A 25,910-nucleotide genomic window follows, 5' to 3' on the forward strand; every position below is an offset into this window, starting at 1 on the left:
TACAAGAGGTTTGAAGTACCATCAGTGCAATAAATCTGAAAAATAGGTTTTATTTTTAACCAGTGGTATTGTGACATCTTATCTGGCATAACCAATTACAGCAAAATTCATGGATAGAAACAAAATAGCGGATCTCTTCTTTGAAGTGCATCCTCCTGTTCAGTCCCCAGGCAGCTGAACAGCATTGCACTGCAGGTAGGGAGTGCATGCCACTTGGGCTCCCCTTAGAGTACGGACTTTGAATGAAACATTCCCACTCACACACACGCACAGACACACACGCGCACACACAATGTCTATATTTTTTTTAAAAATCTTTAGCAATATTTCCGCATGGAATCACACTGTAGCATCTACACATAAAATGGCTGATAAAAATAATCTTGCTGTAGGTTTACAGAGTATATCTACATTTTTCATTTGAATACCTGGACTGCCGGTCCAGCAGAAAAGGGAGGTTTTCTGTCTTGATTTTGTTGGTCTAAGGAGAGTTTTACCCCAGAGCATGGCATAACTCTCTGTTCATCTCACCCCAGACTTTATGAAGTATTTGACCTGAAGAGATCACTGGAAAGTGACCTGGAGAGATCACTGGAAAGTAGCCTAGGAGGAATTGATGGCTTTATTTTTCGTGTCCCATCCCTTTGTGCTGCCTCTTCAAACATGTGGTAAAAACACTACAAACAGTTCCTCTCCATCCCATAGGTAACAAGAATACAAAATACTGCAAAAGCCCTTCTCACATACACGGGTATGCTGTCTGCACAGGATGCCTGCAACAGATAAATGTCTTAAAAAGGTCTCCTCCACAAGTCCTAAAATTGGGCTCCTGAGCTCCCCAGGTATAGTTCTAGCACATAAAAATGCTGAGAAACCTCCCCACTGCCAGTAGCTAACTCTGGGCATTAAATTCATGCAGAGACCTGTAAAATACAAAATATTTGAACCACGTTTGTATTCAAACATACTCCTTTTTCCTGTTTCCTCAAGCAGAGTTCGACCTGCTAAAAAACAGCCAAGAAGCTCTTATCAGAGATGGTAAAATTTCCTCTAGTAAATGTTAGTTTTATATATATAAATACTTATATTTATAGATATAGACAGTGAAAGGGAGATTGTGGTTTTATGCATGCTTATTTCTTTGCTTTGGATTCCAACATTTGTAGGAAAAATTCTTTTCAGGAAATAACTTAAATTCTGGCACAAGATGCCATAGTTGTTTCTTTGAAGAACATTTTTTTACACTTGATCTCACAAGAAACCTTCCATCCCAATCTCTCCTCCTCTGAAATCAGATCAGAACTAAAGAAAAAGGTGCGTGTTTTTGTGCCGTATATTTTATCCTTTTCTCACCAAAGCCTCCACCGCGGCAGGTATTTCACACCGAGCTGCAACACAAGAGGAAGGATGCTGTGATTTCATGGCACTGGCTGAGGTACTCAGTGAAACTGTTCACTGATGATTTAACTGCCCCAGTGCCATCCCCAAGAAGTAACAAAAAGTAAGCAGCTCTACATGCACATACAGCTACGACATGCAAGAACATCCAATCCCACCTTTCACAGAACAAGATACACAACATGTGGCTAGCAAGAATTTTCTCCAGCCTCTGTCTCCTGAGAACTAACGCTGGGAAGCCTCAGAACGAGAAGAGGGGAAGAGGCAAAAACACAGAATACCCAATCCAAGGCAAGATGCTGTTGCCTCGGAAAGTTATTTCCTGAATACATAGAGCTCATGCCTGGCTATCTGGGAGCCTTCACCCTGAAAAACAGCAGGGTCAGATTTTCCACTCCAGACTTTCTTTCCCCTCATTCCCCATTCACTTAAGGCACAAACTTATTTACAGTTTCAAACAAAACCTTTTCACGTTCCAAGAATCAGTCATCAGAAAGCCTGTATGTTCTGCTGTACCTTATGTACCAAGATCTGGATGTAGATCAGCCCCCTGGCATGGAACAAGGACATCCCTCAACCTTACCCTCACTCCTGAAGAAAACAGAGGAGTCTCTACGCCTATCAACCAACTTCCCTTATTTTGAGGTTACTTAATTGTAGAACAACTGACAAATGGCAACGATTGCAACCAAACTTTGAATGTCACTTTCCCCACCTTGCCCCAGCAGCGCAAACTGTTTGAGCACTGTTTCTGTGGAGGACTAAAGAGCAGTCAGAACAGGTCTTCAGAGGCTTGCCCCAGGCTGTACACAGAATACAAGAGCATGCAGCATGTTTACATAGACTCAGCTTTCTTCCCTCCCCCCACCCTCCCCGATTCAACACACACAAAACCCCTCCACCAAGGAGAATATTGTTGTGACGAGGCACTTGAATGATATTTGGAGAGTCCCTATGAAAAGGCCTTCCCCTCACAGTGAAGTGGGACAAACAGAAGAGAGCAGGTTCTCAGGACTCCATCTCCTCTTGGTCGAGCGGTGGTGGCACAAAGCTGATTACTTCATCGTAAGTCAGGCCTGGTGGGAAAAACGGGAAAGAAACTTAATACGGATTGCTAAAGACATCCCTCATGTCAGAAAACCTGCAATGATCATAAAGATTCTTTCTAGCTGCATTAAAAAAATCACCTAAGTTTTAATTAAAAAAAAAAAAAAAAAAAAAGAATGGATATAGTATCTCCAAGACTAATACACACAAAAGATACTTCCAAAACATTGACATGGATGCAGTTGAAAAACAAAGACATGAGCAACCATGCCACCTACACGCCTGCAAACTCCTAAGTAGTAATTACCAAGGACTGTGCTAATTACGTGCAGTGGGTGATAAATTCACTCACTGCAAGGACCTCAGAACAAACAGTGTCCACATTTTTTTTTTTTTTTATCAGCTTCTTTTGCACCTCTAACTAGCATGGCTTAAATGAACTGCAGCTTAAAGGATGGACCACGAGAGAATCAGGCTCCCTCCTGTCCCCCAGACTCACTTTTCCATTCTTCAATCTCAAGTTCTCTGCTTTCAAACGACTGGTCATAGGGGTCTGCCACTGGTTCATCGTCTGGGTCATGGTACTGAGCAAAGTAGGCGTGAGCCAATGCTTCCGCTGCAGTAATTCGCTTGTCTGTATCCAGTACCAACATCTTCTCTAGCAAGTCCACAGCTGCAAAAGCACCAAAAGAGAAAAGAGAATTTTACATAGAGAGCAATGCGAGCAACACTGTGTTCTGAAACGTAGCTCATGGAAGCCCAAGGTATATGAGGAATATCTAGTTTCTCAGGAGGTACCCGTCACCCACAATTGCTTCCCAGGTACCATACAGCCCACACGTATTTTGTGAACTGAAAGACTGCATGCATCTATTCTGACCTACTTCTGCAGCCAAATCAAAACTTTGGGAGAAGTCTTAGTATCCCCAGACATGCCAGGTTCAGCTCTGGGAAGAGCACATTTAAAAGATAAACAAACAAAAATAAAGAATCAAACCTTACCGAGTGGATTGGCACCAATAAACACATTTTCAAAGTTCATTTTCGGCATGTAAGACAATGACTGGATGTAGTTTCTTGCCTGTGGAAACGAATACTCCGTTAAGTCTAACACAATCGAGCCACCAAGACAGAGTACATTTCAATCATCCTGAAGCACCACTTATTATGGTCTGTCTCCTCACTTTGCCGCCTCTTTACTTGTTCTGATACTTACTAAGCCCATCTAATCCCTTCCCAGCTAAAGGCCACTCAGGACAGTGGAGCACGAGCTGACATTACTTGGGGTTCATGCAAGACTGAGAAGCAAAGAGGTGCTGCAGGAGCTGACTGCCTCGGAGTCCCGACAAGGCTGCGTGCAGTATGGTGTCTGCTGGTAAGCCACACGTTTCACGCAGTGCAAAACCAACTCACTTCCAGGTTCTCCTGAGTCTCAGAAGGCTGTGGTTGAGTATGCACTGTCCAAATCTCAAGTCTTCATTTAGTACAAGAATCTTGCTGAAGAACAAGGAGTTAATCGCCCACCCCATGCCACATGCGAGCATATCATTTCTAGAGGCAGCAAACGCTGCAAGTGATGACCTGCCCTGCAAACCACCCCCTCATCTGCTCAGGTCTCACCTCATGGCTGGGCATCCTGTTAATGAGATATGCAGGGGGTGTTCCCGTCAGACGCATGATCTGCTGAAGCTGGTTAATATCTTAAGTGCCTAGTCAAGGGCTTTGTTAAAAACAGTGCAAAAACCATTTTAAACAGAAAACAGCTGCATACAAAGCATTTCTTCTGCCAACCACAAGGCACATGCCAAACAGGCAGGGTCTACTGCTTTTTTTTTTCCCCCTCAAATACTTGTGAAAGTTTAGCAATTGCACCAGTGAACACTTAAAACAATGGAGAATTACTAAGTTGGTAACAGCGTCAATACAGAAAGGAGTATTTCTGTCTGCCATCAGTAGCATTACACTACAACATGGATGCTTTCACATTTCCCAGCAGTTTTAAGCCACTGGAGTAGACATTTTATTTGGATGAATCTGCTCCTCAAAAATTTTCCTAGGCTGCTGCAGCTACATAAAGCCTCAGGAAAACGAACAAAAATTAGAACAGAAACAAAAATCATATCCTCCGCACTCGTTACCAGCTTTTTTCTTCCTGCACAGAAAGTATTTAAGTTCCTTGTGGTGCAAAGTGAAATCAGCTTACAACTAACACCTCCTTCTAAACAGCTTTGAATGCACTTTGATATGTGGGCGAAGTGACAGAAGGCAATAAGTGCAAAATTAGCAAAACATTAGCATTGCATAAGACATAAGAGTTAGCTGATGCCAGTGAACAGGACAGAGAAAGTAAGAGGATACCGAAGAAATGCAGCAGAAAAACAAATACAGAATTTCTTACAGTGACACATTTAAAGCCCTCAAATAGTTCTGCCATCTCTGTACAATGGAAAAATGTAGTAGAGACAGTACTTTATTGCATTTTTAAAAAACACTCTTGATTTGAACTTGGCTAAGATCAATTATGCTTTTTATTACACAATATTAAAGAAGAAAATGTTTAAATCTTACACATACAAACTAACCTTTTGCTTAACCTAGCCAACCTTTAAAGCTTTTCTCTCTCACTAATCTGCTGTACTTCAAATACCAGCCTACCCTTCCTCAGAGTCCCAAAAGGTCAGCTCACAGGCAGCCCGAGTGACCTGCGTTAATCATTTCTACCACGCCAAGAGACACCCCGGGATGTTTGAAATTGGTGTGATATTCGGTAAATCTACCGATTTGTTCCAAGCTGCACTACTTCTACCTTCCTGAAAGGTAATTCAAGGTTAACCTCACATTTACCCTAAGTTTTACACGGGAAAGAACATGAGGTGCAGCACAAAATTATCTTACTGCTCTCCACCACGCTGACCCTGTTACTTAACAGAAGCAGCAGCGAGTGACTTGCTGAAGTGTGTCGTCAGTTACCTGTAAACGAGTTCATTGCCCACTACAGATTGCCTCGTTAATCTGTACTGTTACACCATCCTTTGCTCTACCTTTTATGCACTTTACTCTCAGTAACAGGTAAAAACGAATGCCGTTTGAAACTGTCTTTGCAGAAGTTCCCAATCCAAGATTAAAACAATGAAGACATGGCGATATGGCTGAAGGTAGATGTCGCCCTTTAAAAAGGAGGCTGTAGAAAGCTTTTTGTGATTATCTTGACAAAAGGACCCCATACACATAAGAGCATCTAAAAGGCACTTTAGCTCTTATGCTACAAAAGCCTGAGATGGTTGCAGCAGTGTTTCAGGAATTAATCATACTACAGAAGGGACTGTGCGTGTCTAGAAGGTAACACTTGCTCTTGTTCAGTTTCCCTCCCCAGAAAGATCCTTGGGTAGGCAATCTGGAGAAATAATAATTGAGACAAGCCTCAAGTTCTTAGCTGTGAAAAATACTTTCCCAGCAGCATCTGATCATACAATATATCACAAAGTATAAACCCACAAACTGAAAAAAAAAAAGTCACGAAGCAGTAAAAACAGAATATGGAATGAAGAAATCATACCACAGGCAGAGTTAACAGAAATAAAGATCAGATACACACAGCAAATGAACTCAAAGCCATCCAAGAGTAAAGAATGACAAAAGAAAAATACAAAAAGAAATCTCAACAAATACTACAGACAGACTACAGGAGGGCAACACACAAACTTGGGACTTCCAAAAGGGCAGATATTACAATCAAAGTGTAAACTCACAGACTCTGAGGAGATTTTCTTCAAAAGCTCAGGCCCTGGGGTTCCAACGAGTCTCAAAATGAGCTTCAACTGATCAATATCTAATGATGGACCATAAAGGAAAATGCTGGGACAAATCAAAATGAAAAGCGCAAAATATCAGCCTATTAATGTTGAAAGTTAACGCCTGCCAAGGCCTCAACTGAAAAGCTATTTTAAGCAAACTGTATTCATTCTTCTCGAACAAAATTGCATACCCACTTATAACACAGCTCCATCTGTATTAGACAGATTGAACAACTCGACTAGAAAGGCACCGCATGCATCGAGCTGCTCACTGCATCCCTACCCATCGCGGAGCAGAAGTCCAAGCTTTTTGCCCCGCTGGCAAAGGATGGCTTTACATGCTCACTTCACCCTGTTAGCCCCACACCAAAGTAGCAGCAGTCAGCAGGATTAGGCTGGATTAGTGACAGACAAAGCAGGAGACTGAAAAGTGTAAGCACTAGTATTAAGAAAGTCAAGGCCTTTTGTGAACACCTGACAAGATGATTCAGCCACGGGGAAAATTTGAGAGTTAAGAACGTGACCGGACCCTGCTCACCACCTACAGCTCTGCTACGGGAGGGATTTTTGGCATCCCTGAACCCTTCCTTGCACCCACAGCAGCCGCTGGAGGAAGGGGCTGTGCAGCCAGCAGAGGGTGCTGGCTCCCTCCAGCTGCTGCAGGGGATGCAGGGCAGGAGGTGAGAAGCAACCGAGGCACAAGGTAGGCTCAGATCTAAGATCTCTCTGGAGGAAGCTCTTGGGTGACAGCACTGCAGATGCAAAGAGTGTTTTAATCCAGGAGGCCACTTACCATCCTGAGCTGCCCTCTGAATTAGGCAGAAAAACTTGGTATTTAGGATATGTGACAAAACACACACTCAATGAAAAAAAAAACAAAACATTGAAGACAGTTGTATGTCTAAAACTCCAGATAGTAAGGAGGTATCTTTTTAAAATCATTAAAAGAATAAATCTCCCTTCTTCTCCAAGTTATCCTCCATGCTGTCCTTCAAACCCCACTGGTGATTCCAGACTGTCCCTAATGTTTATATTTGCCCTCAAAAGTCTCTCAAGCTAGTTACAAGTTTTCCTTTCAATAAAAGCAGTCTATATACTAGATATTTTTTTTTCCCCTGGGATTAATGCCTTCCTGATGTTTTCAGATGCAGTTACGATTCCTTCTGAGAACATCAGATACTACTCACACACTACTTATGTAAAAGCATCTTTGCACCTACCAAGGGACTGGCTTGGGGGTTGCTTTTTCTTTTAAATGCAGCGTTCCTGTGTTACTGGCAAACTGGATACGAAGGAAATCACCGGTACTCTGCTAAAACCTTTATCTTCTAATTTAAACCATGGTCTCAAGTTTGCCATATAAAACGTAAAGCCCCTGGAAGCAGTACTTTGGCAGAACAGCTGAACTAATTTCTCACTTCTCAAGTTGCTTGGCCAACTCCTACCTACTCAAAACCTCAGAGTAAATCCAATGTATCTAACGGGATTTAGCTTAGCAGCTGAATTGCAAACTCCTAATTATTAATGCTGAAACGAAATCACTGTATCTACTGGAGTAGGAGAAGAAGCACAGGTGCTACACTAACCATAATTAGCTCATTTAAATTGGATTTTCCTCTGTGCCACTTAAAACAGCCCTTATACCTTTTACTGACTCTTGTGAAAGAAACAGTTGTGCAAGTTTAAGACTGCCAGCACCCCTCAGATGTTACATCTCACACCTCAGTTTAAATATTTAAATTCTTTTAAAGGTATTTAATATCGTGTACATCAGGTGTGCCAACAGTATTGTTGCCCAGTCTGCTGTCAGCTCTTTTCCCCAGGGACCACATGCTATAGGAAGATACTTGTGTAATGTGCTTTAGTGCCTTCTCAGATAAAGAAAAGGAAACACAGAACATGTCACCCACACTGCTACAGGCATGCCAAAACCGAACCACTACATCTAGTTTTATGTCTGCAATCTGTAACCTGATGAATTACAGCGTTCATCTAACTGCAGGGCCTACCAGGTTCTAGGGACGTGAGCCATAAGCAACTACAGACAAGAAAAAACACTTAGTAAATACAAAGCAAAAGAAAAAAAAATGTGCATGGAGAAGGAAAACACAGCATGCAAACCCCAAATGCCATCACCAAGGTACCCGTGACAACTGACAAGTCTCAGTGATTCTGAAATTCAGAAAACGATCTTCCATCGGCACCAGTAGCAGGCATTGCAAGACTAAGAGCTTATCCAGGCAAAGCAAAGGTCAAAAGTTGATTTAACTGCCACCACAGGCAAAAACGGGATGCATCAGAAGAATATGTAATTTCAGGCTAGCTGGTTATGATGAAGTTCCCATATTACTAAACAAAGATAATTAAAGAAGTATTTCTCAGAGTTTAAAGGGAATACAGTCAACTTAAAATACACAGAAACACACAAAGCTGTCTAAGCTAAAACAAAACATTCAAGGTTTTCTTATTTGTGCATTATCATTTTAATACAAATTGAATTGTCAAACGTCAACTTTCCTACGTTATGTGTATGAATCATTCATATTACAGGAGCTGTAAAAAAAAAAATCAGGAGCATACACTTTTGACAGAAACTGATCTTTGAATATAACAGATAAAAAGAAAGCCCAATGTTAAAAGCCTGAAGGACTCTGATTTTTATTACCTCACCTTTTGTCTCTAACTAGTCTTCCCCACAACCTTTTCCACCTCCTAGCAGAGATTTTACCGATATTAGAAATCCATCTTTCATGCAAGTATCTTCATTTGTAGATGACAACAGGAACAATTCAGTTAGTGTACATTCAGTAAAGCTAGAAATATTGTAATAATCCTGCAAAGCTAAGCCCATATAGATCACAGTTGTATCAGAGTTGTTTTTTCTTTTTTCTAAGAGTACCCAAAACACTTGCTTTAAGGCAATGACAGCCACGTTCAGGATCTCCACTGATTAGTTCCTTCAAGCCTTCACACTAAATTCAGCATTAGTTTATCAGAGGCATAACCATCACACGGAGCACTGAAGACCTTCAGCTCCAAATACAACTTTGTTACTTACCGGACAAAAGCAGCTGTACAGTTTGCTTGTTCTGAAGCCCATTTGCAAGTAATGGGAGCATCTCTAAACCTTGTAAATTAATACCCTGTGGGCTGTAAATAACGTCACATCACTTCTGCTAAATCCTTGGTGAAAGGGAGCAGTATTTCAGTCAGAGAACTACCTGAACAAGAGGATGATTGTCCTGAGCATACTGAAAAGGCACTGCTCAGTCATTGTCTATTTGATTTAGGAAACGTGAAGCCATAGAGCTGAGAAAATTATTATCTTGACACCAAAAAAGCAACAAGAATGTCAATTTTCCCAGTTGTTGGAGGGGAGGAGTTTCCAAATTTTCAACACCCAGAGTACATGGTCACACTGCCTTCAACTGGAATACAAATTCCCTAGAACTGCAGTGGATGTGGGCATACCGCATCCTTGACTACCAGAAGCACGGTAAATATACTCAGAATTCAGCATTCCAGTTTGCCAGCAAGTGTGCAGTGACACTGCAGGAGCAGCACAGACCTCAGCATATCTGTGGCACGAAGAAACTATCAAGAGACCAGAAGTACTCAGCAGGATCCAGATCTGGAAAATTTATATTAAACATTTCAAAAAGAAAAAAGACAAAGAAAGAAAGAAAGAAGAAAGCCTACCATTACCTTACTTCTATTTGTTTTCTTTAGATGTCAGCAAAACTGGAGTGGAAGCTGATAGCTTGGTGCCTTTCTAGATTCTTGGATAAGTGTAAGATGCACAAACAAGATTCATGACCACAAACACTGCTCCCCTTACCATTCTAACCTCATGACCAAGCAGCACACACATTACTTGAAGTGGGAAACCACCCATGCAAACTGTAAGAACTGTAAGTACTACAAAGTTTCACCTGGGATAGAAAAGGATTGAGCCTAATCCTTGGTAACTTAACCAATTCAGAACAGAAAAAGCATTTAAGTCAAAAGCGTTACTACTGTTTACAAGAGAAGTTGAACATTTAGTGTGAAGAGTCACAAAAATCTTTAGGGAGATCAAAGTTACTTACTTTGTCACAGTAGAATAATTGACTAATTCCTATCTTAAAAGCAAACATTATTTTGCTTTGTGGATATTATTAGTTGTAACTCACAGCTAAAAACACAGCTGTAGAACAAAACAGATCTTCCAAGCCTGAGAACTTTCGTCAATTCATGAAGAACACACTGTGAAACATTTCTTACGTGTTTCAAATCCTACTAGGAAATATCTTATTTGCAAGTATCAAGATTTTTAAAACTTGACAATGTCACCGTTACTAGGATGCAATAAAGTCAATAGCTTAAAGAACTTTGCTCATATTTTAACAAATTAATGCTTATTTTTTTCCCCTTGAAAAAACAAAACTCTGCTTATACCAAAATATAAATGCTAAATCAGCTGATAAAGTAACTTTTTTTCTGGCTTCTTAACCACTTTCCTGTTAGTCTGCTTCTATTCCTGACAACAGGAGAACATGCCAAGGGTAACTAAACAGTAGAGTATAGCAAGTTCAACAAGTTTGGAGAGAGATTACAGGACGACAGGCATAAATAGAGAAAAATGATGAAGCTAGAGCATATCAAAAGGAGAGATGAAAGCGTCAGAACTGTGTTGAGAGTTGCTCCCCCTGCCAGAGAGTTTTGGAACCTGGATGCCTTCCAGAAATAACAGTACACAGAAGGCCAGCACTTCATATATTTCAATTAACGGACATAAATACTAATAAATTAACAAAAGTTAATAAAATTAACAAATTGAAAGAATTAAGTTTAATAAAAGGTGGGCAACATCATTTTCTCTTGCAAAGAAACCCCACTTTTTAGGCAATGAAACATCTTGAGGTGAGTTACCCCTGTAAGTCTGTTCAGCCACACAACCAAGTTCTAAGTACAACGCTTTGCATCAAGTCTCCTGGGGAGAAATACCACCAGCTCTTACAAACTGCTTGCTTAAATTTGCCAGTGTCCTACCAAGCCCACTTTGATACCACAGAAATAATTTGGAAGAGATTTTATTCAAGTTTGAGCTTCCACATCAATACAAGCATACAGCAAAAGAAGGCTCGCAATCTGTTTACGCTCAAGCATGGAAGTAGAACCTAAACATTGCAGAGCAGTTTGGAATGAGATCCTTGGCACTAACGAGTCTGCAAACCCACTGCTTTCACAGCATACCACCAGGATACAGAAGAGAGGCCAGAAGGGATGCTTAACATTTGCTAGAAACGTGAAGCATGAGAGGATTCACAGCAGACAGACTACTCCAAGCAGTTATTTTCTACAACCTCAAAGAAAAATAAAGTTTAAATAAACTAAAAAAGAAACTCCCAGAGGTGATCAACACAATTCTAGTCATGCTAATAGACAATACAAAATAATAGATTTGCCTCTTGCACTTTGCACACTGTGATGATTTCTGAACTCACTTCATCATATTGTGAGTGAAAGAAACCATTGATAGTAATTCAAAAAACAAACCAACAAAAAAGCACAGAACTTGTTTCCTCATGAAGTATGTGAAAGTGGAGATCTCTAACTTCCATTTACAGAAAATACATTACTTGTAAAGGATACGGTCTGTACCAGGGAACAACGTTCTTCCAGTCAACAGTTCAGCCATAATGCATCCCACTGACCAAATATCAACTGAACAAAATAAAATAAAAAAAAACAAAAACATAAGGCAGAAAAATAAAGTCTCAATAGAATCACCCTATCCAACAATTGCAAACAACTTTGTGCTTCAGTAGCCTCATGATGTTGAAATAACCTGCAAGGCAGCTGACACTGTTCAATAACCACTTGGCTAAGACTTGTCCAAATAACGTAATACTACATCAGGCAAGTTTTCCTTCCAGAAAGTAACCGGCACTGGACACCACAGAGCTAAGGAGCTATCTACAAAGTCAAGGAGGAAGAAACCCGTTCAAGACTCTAAGGAATAAATTTGTATATGATCTTTCACAAATTCTACCCCAACAACCACCAACTATATTACAGATACAAGACAAGCCCACATACATGCAAGAGGAAAAGAGAAAAGATGAAAAGTAGTAAGGTATGAAACCAGAGTAACACATTATTCTTATTGCTACCTATGCACCCACGTACTAGAACTTCCTCAGTATTTTTTTCTCCTTTCTGTGCCTGATCTGAAAGAATTCTAGGGAAGCAAGGTGCGTTGCTGGGAAGCTACTCAGACTGGCAGGAGGGTGTAACAAGGATGAAGTGGCTAAAAAGAGAGGAAAGGAAGGGACATTTATATATATTTTTAGCATTTCTTCACCCCATAATCACAGACATTTTTAAAGTGCATTTCCAGCAGCTTCCTAGAAAGGCATCTTTTCCCTGTTCAGATACACTCCATTCACTCACTTTAAAAGCCAGTGTGCTAGGAAAATAAGGGAAAAGTGTTGACAATATTTTCCCAATTGCAATTTCAAAAGGTTCAAGTTTAAATAAGTCTTGTGAATGTTATCACAATGATTCATAACACTGATCCAAGACTGCAGTTCAAGTACTATTTCTGTGCCTTCTTTTAAATCACCCTTACTGGAGTGTAATTACCGTAACTGTCAATTTACACAATCAAATGAAAAGGAACAGGTACATAGGACGACTTCCTTTTTTTCCAGGAATTCAGGAACAGAGAAACCCTTTTTTAGTGAAACACGCTACCTGTCTGGTTGTAATGCATCCAGTTCAGCATGATCTCAGGAGCCCTGTACCACCGGGTAGCCACGTACCCGGTCATCTCATCATCTGTGTGTCGAGCCAAGCCAAAATCCAAGATCTACAGAACAGAAAAGACATCCGCCAATTACTGTCGTGCTACAACGTCTAGTTGTTTGCTGTAACTGCTTTGCAATTCTTGGATTGGGTGGAGGACAAGTGGTGCAACTGCGAAAGTGAATTACGAAACTAAATTTCATGACCTGTTAAAAGACACCAGCCTAGAATAACAGCACTCAGTCAGAATTACGTCTAGGTATCTTGTCTCTAAAACAACCAGGTCCAAAGTAAAGCTATTAAGTCTTCACTTTCAAAGTGATTCATTAAAAACATGTGAACACACAGAGAAGAAACATGAATTCTGTATAAGCACCCTTAAAACCATTTATGTCTGGGAAGGACACGATTAGTTTGGTTTACAAAAGTATTTTGTAAAATAGAAAAATTAATTCCCCCTTTAAATCCAAGGGCCATCCACAATGCATTCACTCAGAATACAGTCAGACTAGTCACATGGGGTTTAGTTACCTTTAGCTCACAGTCTTCATTTACAGCTAGATTACTAGGTTTTAAATCCTAAAAAATTAAACAACATCAGCATTAATGGCAATACATACATTGCTGCACAAGTCTGAAGTAGATAAAAATGTAAATGCAAGCAGAAAATAAGACTCCAACTAGTTTTCAACTCTCTGTACTCAGGAAAATAATTTTATCCCAGAATCAGCTCTCTTCTAGTATATGCAGAATTGTCAAATACAAGCAAAAATACATAAAAGGCTGACTGCACCACGAGTGCTGTAGATGGGTATTTAACAAATAGAGAACCTATTTCAGAAAGATACAGGAACAGAAACTGAGGATCTTGAGAACCACTCCCATTGCTAAACTTTTGACTGTTTAATGAAATTAATTCTCAGAAAATTTCTTCTTGATTCTGTAGGGTACATTGTAAGATTCTGTGTTACATTTTTCAAACACATTAGTTCATTGCAGGAAGTAATCTCAGGGTTAATACTCACTCTGTGTATTATGTCAGCTGAATGGATGTACTGCAAAGCAAAATGACAAATTTTATTAACAGTCCAAGTAGCTTTCTTCTCGTTTCCTCACCAGATAACACTGCCCTACCCCATCCAACGCAATAAAAATGTTACAGCTCATCTGCAGGAGGAACCAAGTGTAGCATCTGTAGGTTTCAAGTACATAGGTATTGCACTCAGTCTCTCCTTAGGAGCATTGCTACCACAAGTGAAATGAGAGAAAAAATGAAACTGAAGAAATGGAAGATTCATAGTCAGGGCAGATTAAAGGACAGCACACTACATAACCTCCCAGACTCTGTCCACAGGAACGTACACAAATATCTTCTGAAATTATACATAGCTTTACCGTTACAAAGTTCCAGAGAGGTACGGAAGGAAAGAATAATAATAAAAGGTTATCCTACAATCCATTAGGGAAGTTACAGAAGCCCCTCTATGCACTCATATGAACCTCTGAGGATATGACATTCATCAAGAACTTGCACTTCCCACTGATGAGCGATCAACATTCGGGCAGCACAGCTGCAGGTACCTTCAGCCCCCGAAGAATTTGGTATATGAGGAACTGCACATGGTCATCTGTGAGTTTCTGGCATTTCACAATGTTGTTCAGATCTGCTCCCATAAGGTGTGTCACCAAGTACCTGTGAACAAAAGGAAACAGGCTATGAAGCAATCTCTTCAGCATGATTAGGATAAAAATTCCTTATGAAGCACCACTAGCAGGGCTGGCTGTCCCAGGCATGTTGCTGAATGAAATATAGTCATGACACACTACATGATGTAGCAGATTAGTACATCAATTCCTACAGCGCTGGTCAATAAAACAAGTGAACAAATTGGAAGAGTGGAATGGCATAGGATGTCCAAATGTCTTTTGCGTTGTATTTCACAACTGCTTGAGAATAATGGCAGACAAATTAAGGTGACAACAATTCCTGTAATAATCTGGGAGAGGTACAGGAGATAAAAAAGATGTTTTGTTGCAATCTTCAGAGAAGTTACCTACACATCATTGAATTCTTCTAGTGACTTGGCAGGGGTGAACACATCCAACAAACCAATAACCTAGAAAGAAAAAGGTAAAGTGAAAGAGCTGTGAAAAACATTCATAGTATACAGTTAATAAGGTCCTTTGTGGAATAGAAACTACTAATTCCACTAGATGTTTTATTTCCAACTACATGAATCATTCAGATGTAGACAAATTAGTATTTATACAAGATCAGACACAAACGTACATTCTTGCGTACAAAAACATTGAGGTCAAAATACACAGGTGTCTTTTCACACCAGCCATCCACTTAAAACATCAAGTGGGAGCCACAACAAATCAAGACAATTCAAGGCAGGTGTAAACACTGGCTTGGAATACCTGATTTTAAAAACCGACTAAAGTTTGGGTCAGGGAGTGAATGAATTAAAAAAACACCAGACAGAAATCTGTTTGCTTCCTGCTAAATCCTTAGTTATACCAGTGACTCCTTATTAAATCAGACCTAGGAGACTATTTTTCCCACGTGTACTGAGTAAGGATCTGCAGCACAAGCAGTGAATAATAATGACTACACCAGAAAGCAAGTCAGGAAAACAGTGCAACACAAAGAGGACCCGAGTTTCACACGGAGCAGACAGCTTCACACTGTCTCTTGTATTTGCTGCCCTACGAGCCTCTATTCCACCTTTCCTTTTCACACCTAAGCTGTTCTAACAGTGAAGGGTAAAAGGGCATGTGTGAGCTACTCCGTGGAAAAGAACAGCTATTCCTTATTAACCTGGAAGTATCTTCTAGTCATTTACATTTCATTTAGGAAACAACCCAAATCTGGTCAAAAATGTTCTAATTTTCACTATGATGCACTTTTAAACATTATTTTCCTTCTTTTAATAGTATATTTTTGTTGGTGAAAATATGAGATAAAGACACAGGTTCCTTCTTCATATTTGAAGTCTGAATCTCACCTCTCTTGGATACATAAGCATCATGAACATTTCAGCAATGTCAGCAATGTTTCAAGTGTGCATATGAAACTGAGAGTTGGACTCCTGTGGTTCCCCTTCGGCACTTTTTTTTTTTTTTTTTTAAATCTCATTATTTACACTTGCCAAGGATGTCAGGGCCAACTGAGCTACATTTCAGCCAGTAACTAAAGCCAAACATTTCAGGGAAGCTAGACTGTTTTTGGAAAAGAGAACAAGCGGGTAGGAAATAAAAGCCTCTGTCTCATCTACGTTATATATGCCAGATTACATGTTCATTGGGGAACCTGAATGAACACTGTTCTGCCTCTCCTCATATACATCAAAACTCTGTTTCTGGACAGACATCATCTTCAAACTATAAACACATCTCTTCATAATACTTCTCATGTTTCCTTTCTCCAGTGAACTCTTCTGTATCGATATTTACAGAAAAATGCAATATTACCAACCCATTTTAGCATGAGAAGACGAAAACCGACCTTGCCACCTAGACTTCAACTTTTTCATTTATCGTTTCTATCTTGCTACACTCTAAAGCTCACTGTCACACTATCCGTATCTTTCATCAACAAGTTCCACGAACACAAATTCAGTCCTTTTGCAGCACATCACTGAGTCAGTTTTAAGGAAGTGTGGTCACCAACAGCTGGAGAGCCCCACTCCCAAATTTTGCATACCCCTTGCAGCGTTTTAGGTTGTCGCAAAGCTTAAAACTTCTTCACATGACACAAATCCCAGTTTGCTCACATCTGCTCAGGGTTGTGCTTTACGCAAGCTAACGAGGCCTCGTGGAGCCTGCAAGTATTACGCAGCCATTCTGGACTGCTCCACAGGTCCGTTTATTTGCTCAAGATCAACATGACCAGACTCGATACAGGACACAAAACTACCCTGTGCTCAAGCTCCTTAAAATGCTGTACCTACCAGATATTCTGCGGTGTTCTGCGCCGTGTAAAACCCCATCTTTTACCTCCAACCTGAGACCTGAACAGTCGTTGCACTAACGAGCCTGTCGGAACTGGCTCTAAACATCCCTGCATCTGCAAGATTTTAAACCACAACCTAGATAAACGTCCCACAGAGAGATGATGGCATGATGAACTGATAACAAATATTTCTATATATAAACAATTTTTTAAAACATCCTTTTATCCCTTACTCTCAAAGATATATATATATATGCCCATTGCAATGCTAATGTCAAAAATATTAATGAATACCAGACGTAGAACTCTTGTAGCACCAAACTAATTTCCACTGTTTAATCATATTAGCTTGGACAAAATGGATCGATACTCTGATATTTATTTATTTCAACATTCATTCAAAGCTTTCCTCTGCAACAGTTGGGAGAATATCTCAGGTATGTGAGAAGGTCCGGAACAACCTCCAGGGGATGGATATGAAGCAGGATCAAATCCTATCTCTACCATTCAGACAACAATATCACGTAGAGGCACTGAGAAAATACTGCTGAGAATAGCACAAACGTATCAAAAGCTCCCATTCTGTCAGCCACGCTACAAACGCCAAGAAGATTTAAGGGATACCACCTGCTGGCTGTGGTGCTAAGAAGCCACAACACACAGCTACCGTTGCCACAAAAGACAGAGCTCTGATCAGACCGTCCGGGGAGAACGTTCCAGTGAAACCAGGCTTGTTTGTTTGTTGCCTTAGATAAAAGTAGGCGGCTCCCTCAGCCCACTTGTTAAACATTATTTCCCTCCTGCTAAGCTGGAGTTTGCTTGGACGAAAACCAAGAGCCTTCCTTCCTCTAGGCACTCTGACAGCTCTACAGAGGGCAAGTCATGAGACTTTTCGCTCTGCTGCAGGCAATATTTGCTCCTAACAGCACACAGAACTAATATGCCAGGGTCTGACATGCCACAGACACACACAATTGTTTGACCATTTTCTACAGCAAACTGAAGTTATACTGAGAAACGATTAGACAGCTTGTAACATAGTTCAACATAACATCTGTCACAATCTATTTCGTTTGTTTCCCTCTGTTGATAATGGATGGCTTGTAAGAAAAGACACCTTGATTTCCCACCCCCACCACCCCCTTTATCCTTATTTTATTTACAGGAATCTAGTGAACATCTACATACTCCATCCCTTTCTGACATGATAACATGATGGAAGTCAAAACAAGTAAAACCTTCCAGAACACACCAAATCTTGATATACATGTGTTGTTTTTTGTTTTTCTTTTTTTTTTTTGTGTGTGTGGTTTTTTTTTTTTTTTTTTTTTTTTAATAAATACTTAACATCACAGCAATTACAGCTTACTGTGCACCAGGAGAATGGACTGACATCACCTGTGTCCTAAATCCTTAGCAATAACCTGCTAAGAAAAAACTTCCAAATTACTCTAGGAAACCTTAGACTTTTTAATTCAGAATTGATCTTAAATAAAATAAAATAATCCAACAACACCGCATGCTTTTCTTCAGCCATAATCCCTTGGAAGACTGCAAGCTTCATATTTGGTTTTAGAAAAACCTGTGCAAGGAGATCCTTACATTCAGCCCTGGTGGATGCTCACCGGACAGCCCAACTTTTCTGAGCATCTCCCTTAACTTACATTTTCATGCTTCATGTGCTTAAGTAGCCGCAGCTCTCGGTAGGTCCGCTTGGCATGGATGATAGACTGAAATGGTCGGGACAGCTTCTTTACAGCCACACGCAACCCGGTCTTTGTGTCAAAGGCAGAGCTACAAAAAAGAACAATCAAATTGTCAAAATTACTAATTCATAAGCACCCCCAAACCCTGGTAGCAACTCCAGACAGCAACTACGTGGAGACTGAGTCTTAGTCAAATTGATTTCTCCATTTTTTCAATGGAAATTATTCCAAAGCATTCTGGTCCACAACCTGCACCCCCACTCCAAACACCCCCACATTTACATAACTGTTGGTTTCTACAGAAAACGTTTATCAGATGCATCTTGTTCACATAAGTAAAGGGAAATTAGCATATTTTAAAAGTAACTTTGCAGAAAAAAGGGATATTTTTATAATTTTTCTGTCTAAAAGACATTTGTGCTTTTAAACATAAATAAAAGCATGAAACTCTGGAGGGAAGAAGAGTACTTGTAAATATTATCCCTATTCTTAAACATACTTTCATAAACCCATAAACCACACTTCATCACAAAATAATTTGCTATGCTGCAGATACCATCTCTGATGGCTTAAGCCCATACAAAAACCCAAAGCCTGCTCCTAATAAAAACCAACTATGATGGTTATTAATCTCAGTTGAAGCTGAAATCAAACCTGTTCGGTTAGCAGATCTAATCCCAAATTCCTACTATAAAAAAATGTACGTGAATAAATGATATTTGGCTGTACATTACCAAAATTTGTCCCTTTAGCAGAATAAAAGAATTAAAATAATGTTTCTTCATTTAAGCACATAAAGAAGTATGTTAAACTTCGACACGCTGCACAAATCGTCCAGGGCTTAGGGTTTACGTTTAAGGAACCGAGGAAAAGCAAGCATTTAGCTGTGAACTAAATGACTCCTCTTTCTTCTCTTCTTTGAAGTTCTTATCGAAAGCCAGCTCTGGTTTGTCAAAAAAGGAAAGGGGAGGAGAAACAGAAGATGTGAAATCAAGGTTATATGTGATACAAGATAACCAACAAAGGGCAAGTTTGGAAGGGAGGAAGTCAGAGAAGAGCAGCATGGGTTGATTTTCCTGCTGCACATTGATTCAGGCCAGACTCCTGATTCCATTTAAAAGCCAGTATGTACTCATTCCTGGGAAGCATCAAGTGAAAAGGAAAGCTTCACATTTATAACAAAGTGTGAAGGAGCTCAACTAATAGAGACCAAAGCCAATCACAAATACGGTCCTAGAACAACCCCACAGTGCACATACAAAAAAACAAAGCCCCTCTGAAAAAAATGCAGTTGTCATTTATACTTAAAGCAATTAATTGCTTGCAAATTCACTCGCAAAGAGATACATGTAACATCTCAAGGAACTTGCTATATGATGTTTACAAGATCTAGAAAGAAGCTTGTATTTTGTTTCCTGCAGGCTGCAATCCTTCCCCAGGGAGCTGCAGAGCACGGGGAAGCTCGCTGCGCACGGCGGGCATCTCCTCCCGTACGAGGGACACCTGCACACACAGTGCAAAGAAACCTCTGGAAAAGATATGAAAATGGGGCCTGAAGGGAGACCACAGCAGCACCAAATTTCTGAATTTCTGAAGCCACACCGTTCTGCCTAAAAGGATGCCCCAAATCACCGTTCCTGCATCCTTTATGCCTTGCTCAGCCTGGACAGGTGGAAGGAGCCCCGTTCATTTTGTAACCCTGCTTTCAGATGACCTACATCAGGTTTTCATCTGCCAGTGGAAAATTGATATTTAAGCCGCAACACTTCAGGAACACAGAACGCCTTTTTTAAGCTTCACATTTACCACTTTGCAAAGTGCAAGCAAACCTAATTCAGGCTCTAATTATATGACGATATTTTAGCGATGCTCAAGGTGTTTTCTAGGACTTGGTGCAGAAACGAGATTAGTCATCTGAATTCAATACAGGCTGTTGTGGATTAGTCACGAAGCTCCACCAGCTTTCAAACATCTCAGGTGCAGAAGGCGGCGTGCACCATCTTCTCTTTCATCTCCAAGAGCAGGGGATGCCCCGCGCACCGACAACCCTCACAGCCACCACCCAAGGTCAGATTTCCCTCCTGGTTCCCACACAACTCTCTAAGAAGACTTCAGAGCCACCAGAAACAACACAAGCTACTCGGGAGCCCAGAGGAAAGTCAATTTCACCTTATTTTTCATGACATTTTGGGGATCCTGTTAAATCATCAGCTTGCTGTAGTAGTTTTATGACCTGCAGGGAGACCTGCACTCTGCAGAACGAGGAGTTATTTAACCAGCAGTGACACCCTGAGCAAGTCCAGGAGACAAAACCCCACGTTACTTTGTGTTTGCAATCTAGAGTTACTCTCAAAGTCAGAGGAGTTCTAAACTTGGGCATATTGGAGGCCTAAAACCTGTTTCCCTATAGATAAAGGCATGCTGAGTAATTTTTTGCCAATACAGCTATCTGCCTCATGCCATTTACAAGTCCAGAACACGGAGCTACCAACAGCTGCCACGCTGGAAAACATTTTAAAACACACTAAGCTGGCTTTCATCACAGCCTTAAAACAGCTGCATTACACTGATCGTATTGCACCTAAAAAAGCCCAACTGGGAAAAACCTGTGAGATCCATAGTTTTAAATCCCTTATAAAACAAGCTCAACACCAATTCCGAATTTATCACAGCTTCCACAGTTTATGACTCGTTACACAGCCCTGCAGCACGGCACATGCACAGCATCTCCCTCAGCTCCACCTCCAGTTCTGAGCTACCCTGAACTGAAACCAGGACACAAGAGCTGGAATAAAGCAATCACTTCAGGGAACCCACCCACTGATTCATTTTACATCTTCTCAGAAGTCACATCTGTAGCAGTCTGAGAACCTAAAGCACACACAAAATTACCTCAAAGTCCAAGACATTCAAACATTAGGTAACCACAATGCCAATTTTTGTGCAAAACTCTTTTGCTAAATGGCATGCTGCTCATGGCCGGTGCCTGTGCAAAGACCCAAGCTAAGTGAAGCATTTCATTGGTACCCTTGGAGTTAGCTCACTTGTCCCCAGCTACAGACAGAAAAACACAGTTTGTAGCACCCAAGAGCTTATCAGCAAAACCAGTTGCTTTTCAGATCCGTCTATAAACGCATGGCAATCATTTACCCTTCCAACACACCGTGAGAAGTTGTAAATCCTCCTCTGCTGCGCTGGGTTCTGCTGTATAAAAGCATAAAAGCCACAACAAAAACCTCCCTCTAGCAAAGACGCGCTCACTCCCGTTTCATTTCTTAATCCACAAAGTTTCCAGCAGGTTCAGCCCTCACTTTCAGAGCTCTGCTCCCTGCTCCTGTGCGTGCCCGTCTCCCACACGATCCCTCCTCACGTGTGTCCTGCTACCACCACCTGCGTGGCTGCTCCATCCCACTCCCTGCGCTGGCGTTCTCTGCAAACCACTGCTCACGTCTCCACCACACCTCGCAGGCACTTCCCCAGGGCGCACACGTACTTCGGAGGCACCTGCACACCTCGATAAGGGATTACTAAGCCTAAAGACACACATTGGTTAAAAAAAAAGTACACAGAACTGCTGCGAAGGGGATGGGTAAGGTTTAGTCGTTTCCTCCGGAGTCTGATGTTTTAAAATGTCTTAAACCCACAGTATTTTTCCATTAGTTTAAAAGGAGGGGAATTATATCAGGGTCTTCCTGATACCCAGGAAATTCAGAGTCAGTGATGGTAAAACTGCAGAGAGAGGGGGAAACAGCTACACAGCCTGGCAGCTTACGAACAAGAAAGGCTGGAAGACTTTTATGCAAGCTCCTGAGGAGGAGTGAGTCTCAGCTGTGCAATTTCTTTCCAAAGGAAATAAGGTAACACAGAGAGTCTGCAAAGCAATTACACCAAAAGCCTTATTGTGCATATGGACCAACGTGACACAAATAACTGTTAAAAAAAAAAAAACAACACATAAGGAATAAAATAAACTTCAGGGACCACACCAAATCTGCTTTCACGTTTCAGAAGCTGATGGCAAGGAGCACCAGAGCACCTGCTTGCTTAGCTCAGAACCGGCTGAACTGCAGCCTCTTGCAGAGCCTTCCCCCGGCACAGACGAGAGGCGCAGCGAGCCTCCAGCACCACTGAGTCACCCATCGATCCCGTCCCCATCCTGCAGCCTCCTGCACCAGCCAGCCACCTACACCCCTTCTTTTCCTGACACCAGGTGTACTGACCGGTGCTTCGGGAGCCCACGGGCTTTAGCGCAGACCTCGTTACGGGTTTTGACCAAACCCTTTCCATGCAAGAGACTGCGCTGCACGAAAACACAGAACGCTGGCAGGAACAAATGAAATATCATTTCACACAACAGATGTCATTGCAATTGTTACGTGACTTCGGAACGAACAATCCGAGCACACACGGCACGCTTCTCGACGGCTTGGCACTGCTGAATCCCTACCTGCAGCTCCTTACATTTTCAGTTTTTCTAAACTGAAAAAATACTTGAGTGGGATGTTTGAGCGTCCTTCTCCCAGTGCTGCACACAGGATTCCAGAAAACACTAGAATATTTGCTCTAACTTTACACGTGTGCTTTGGCTGCCTTAAACTGCCAGCACAAAATGCCTTTCTCCATCCACTGACTTCACAACTAAAGTCATCTCAGAATATCCCAATATAAAAATAAATAAAAAAATAGAGTATTCAGAGTTGCACTTACATCAGACATTTGAAGTAGCCTACAGCAGATACTCCATGATCTAAATGATTCATTTGCTGGCTTTATTCCTTTATTTATTTATTTTTTCTTCCACTCTGCAGAATTACCTCATTTTGAAATCCCTCATCTTGCCAACTAAGTAAACAACAAAGCATCTCATTCTAATATAATAATGCTGTAGGCAGATAGATACAGGAGTATATTTAACCAGTCAAAGGGTGGTTAAAACCCCACAATTTCCTGTCCCAATACAGAGGTACTCCAAAGTCCAAGTCTGAAATAAAGCTGGTAACTTATTCCTGGCGCAGGAGGGGGAGGGAGAAGAGGGAGAAAAATCTGTAAAGGCACAGAGAGCAGAGCAAGTCATTGTAGGAACATCCTAAATACTATGCATCACCAGTTGCAGCTTAACAACATTACAGATCAAAGAGAATTATATATGCACAGCTTTTTTTTTTTTTTTTAATCCTGACATACTTTCTATATTACTAGTCTTCCTGAATAGTGTCTTTTCTGAAGCACGTTTTCAGGAGAACGTAAAGAAAACCATTAACAGGGACTGCACTGAGGCTCATGTGCCACATGTCTGCGACTGCTTCCAATACCAAATTGTTTCATCGGGGCTGAACACAATTGCACAATCTTTGAAAGTTTTGACACAGCAAAACAGGAAATTCATGATGCAAACTCTTCGGTTATTGGTTGTGAAAACAAACATTGGAAGTGTTACGCACACAATGGAGATTGTGAGGAGGGGGAAAACTGAAGGGGAACGGGCTGCCCGTGGAGGGCCAGCCTCAGTACAATGGCCAAGGCACTGAGCAAATCCATTTCCGACTGCACTCGGGGAGTTATGTAACTGTGGCACTTAAAGGGGTATTTATCGCCTCGGCCTTTCTTTCACCAGATCTAAACCCTTCAAACATAAAAAAAAACTCAGAAAGGACACTGCTTAGCCTTTGTCTTTTGTGGCATATAGGTATTTATATACTTGGGGCACAGCAGCTTTCAGAAATGCATGTGATTTAAGCAGAGCTTCCTGACAATTTTTAACAGCTAGCTAAAGAGCAGCAGAGCACTTCACTTCTTCAAAAATTGCAGCACATGCAAAGCAACTCTTTTTTTTATTACCAGAGGCCAGTTTGCATCAATCCTTAAAACATAAATGATATGAATTTGCACATTATGTTAATGAAAAATAGGCACGCCTGCTCAAATACAGCAGCACAGCAGACGTATAGCCATTATGCACTCCTATTAGGAAACTCTGATCACACTCTGACAGCGCCAAAGGACAGAGAATGAAAAGCAGAACGCTCACGGTGTCAAAATTTCTTAGTAAAAGGACACAGCAATCTGCTAACACACACCTCTACTGGGCTGCTAAAGCCTAAACGCCACCCTGATTCAGACACGACCTTGTCTTTCAGCTGAGATGAAGTATGCGGCCAAGTTGATTCACATTTAATGATCCAACATGTTTCAGCAGAGGAACTACAACCGAGGCATGTGTTCATATTAGGTAAGCATTAAAGGCTACGCCGTGAGCTGCAAGCCCTGCTGAGTGCTGCAGCCCTGACACCCGGACGCCGCTCTTCCAGGCTGCACACTGCAGTAACTCAGTCACTGAGCACGAAAACAACCTCTCCTGCCTTGACCTAATATTGCAAACCAAACAACGCTGTTAGGAAGCCGGGGCTGGGCACAGGGCCCCTGCAGCCTCCCCTCCACCAGCAGCTTCCAGCTCACGGTGCAGGGGCCTGGAGCGTGAACGCATCCTGCAAGAAAGCGGGGCCTGAAGGGAACCAGGACGAGAGCTGGCGGGCTCTGCAAAGCCACAGGGGCCCTGCAAAGCGACAGGGGCCCTGCCAGGCTCTGCAAAGCCTCTGCCAGGCTCCATCCCCTCCTCCCCCTGCCAGGAGCTGGGGGAAGGCAGGGGGGGAAACGTGCCCGTGGGAGCTCGCTGAGGGGAGGGGGGGGGCTGGGCTGTGATTATCTTTCCCTGCAGAAAAAAAAATCTGTTTTAGTGCCACCTGCCATGTGGTGCAATCCCCGGCGCATTCCAAAGGCGAGACGTTGGCTTCTCGGCGGTTCCGCTGTTAAACCGAGAGAGGGGGGGGAAAGAAAAAACAAAAAAAACGGCGGCGGAGGAGGAGGAGGAGGAAAGCCGGGAGTGGGAGAGGAGCCCCCCCGGGGGGGGGTGTCGGCCCCCTTGTCCCCCACCTCAGCACTCACCAGACGGAGCCGTAGGCCCCGGAGCCGACCGGGGAGAGGTTCTGGTAGCGCTCGGGCACCTCCCACACCGTCTTGTTCAGCTCCTGCCGGTAAAACTTGGGCCGCTCCTGAGACATCGCGGCCGCGGAGCCCGCCCCGCCCGGCCCGGCGGGAGGGGGAGGCTCTGCCCGGGGCACCACCACCACGTCCAGCAGCAGCAGCAGTAGGAGCAGCAGTAGGAGCAGCAGCAGCTCCCTCCTTCCTTCCTCCCTTCCTCCTCTTCCTCCTCTCCTCTCC

At 41.9% G+C, this 25,910-nt stretch overlaps 1 protein-coding gene across 3 annotated transcripts; it reads right to left on the reverse strand.

The window, feature by feature from the left end:
• Positions 1-34: 34 nt before the first annotated feature.
• On the reverse strand, positions 35-25,894 carry MAPK14 (mitogen-activated protein kinase 14). 3 transcript variants are annotated; one of them, XM_084497934.1, is made up of 12 exons: positions 25,635-25,894; positions 18,651-18,780; positions 15,087-15,145; positions 14,610-14,721; positions 14,054-14,083; positions 13,560-13,607; positions 12,978-13,092; positions 11,874-11,945; positions 4,066-4,145; positions 3,448-3,526; positions 2,945-3,118; positions 35-2,474 (listed from the first exon to the last, which is right to left on the reverse strand). In XM_084497934.1, the coding sequence occupies exons 1-12, from the start codon at positions 25,748-25,750 to the stop codon at positions 2,407-2,409; spliced, it is 1,083 nt and encodes a 360-aa protein (XP_084354060.1). In that variant the 5' UTR covers positions 25,751-25,894; the 3' UTR covers positions 35-2,406. The 3 variants fall into 3 exon arrangements, with proteins under 3 accessions (XP_084354060.1, XP_084354059.1, XP_084354061.1); XM_084497933.1 differs by lacking the exon at positions 4,066-4,145 and adding an exon at positions 6,195-6,274; XM_084497935.1 differs by lacking the exons at positions 4,066-4,145; positions 25,635-25,894 and adding exons at positions 6,195-6,274; positions 21,585-21,616.
• Positions 25,895-25,910: the final 16 nt, after the last annotated feature.

Source organism: Aythya ferina, assembly GCF_964211825.1.
Source record: "Aythya ferina genome assembly, chromosome: 25".
NCBI classification, from domain to species: Eukaryota; Metazoa; Chordata; class Aves; order Anseriformes; family Anatidae; genus Aythya; species Aythya ferina.

What these genes read in the sequence shown, in the direction of transcription:
- MAPK14 (XM_084497934.1), bottom strand. Translation starts at nt 25,750, where the DNA reads ATGTCTCAGGAGCGGCCCAAGTTTTACCGGCAGGAGCTGAACAAGACG. An exon ending in CTAGAAGAATTCAATGATGT is followed by an intron (nt 14,722 to 15,086) that starts GTAGGTAACTTC and finishes TTTTGTTCACAG; the next exon opens with GTACTTGGTGACACACCTTA. An exon ending in CAGCTGACATAATACACAGA is followed by an intron (nt 13,608 to 14,053) that starts GTGAGTATTAAC and finishes TTAATTTTTTAG; the next exon opens with GATTTAAAACCTAGTAATCT.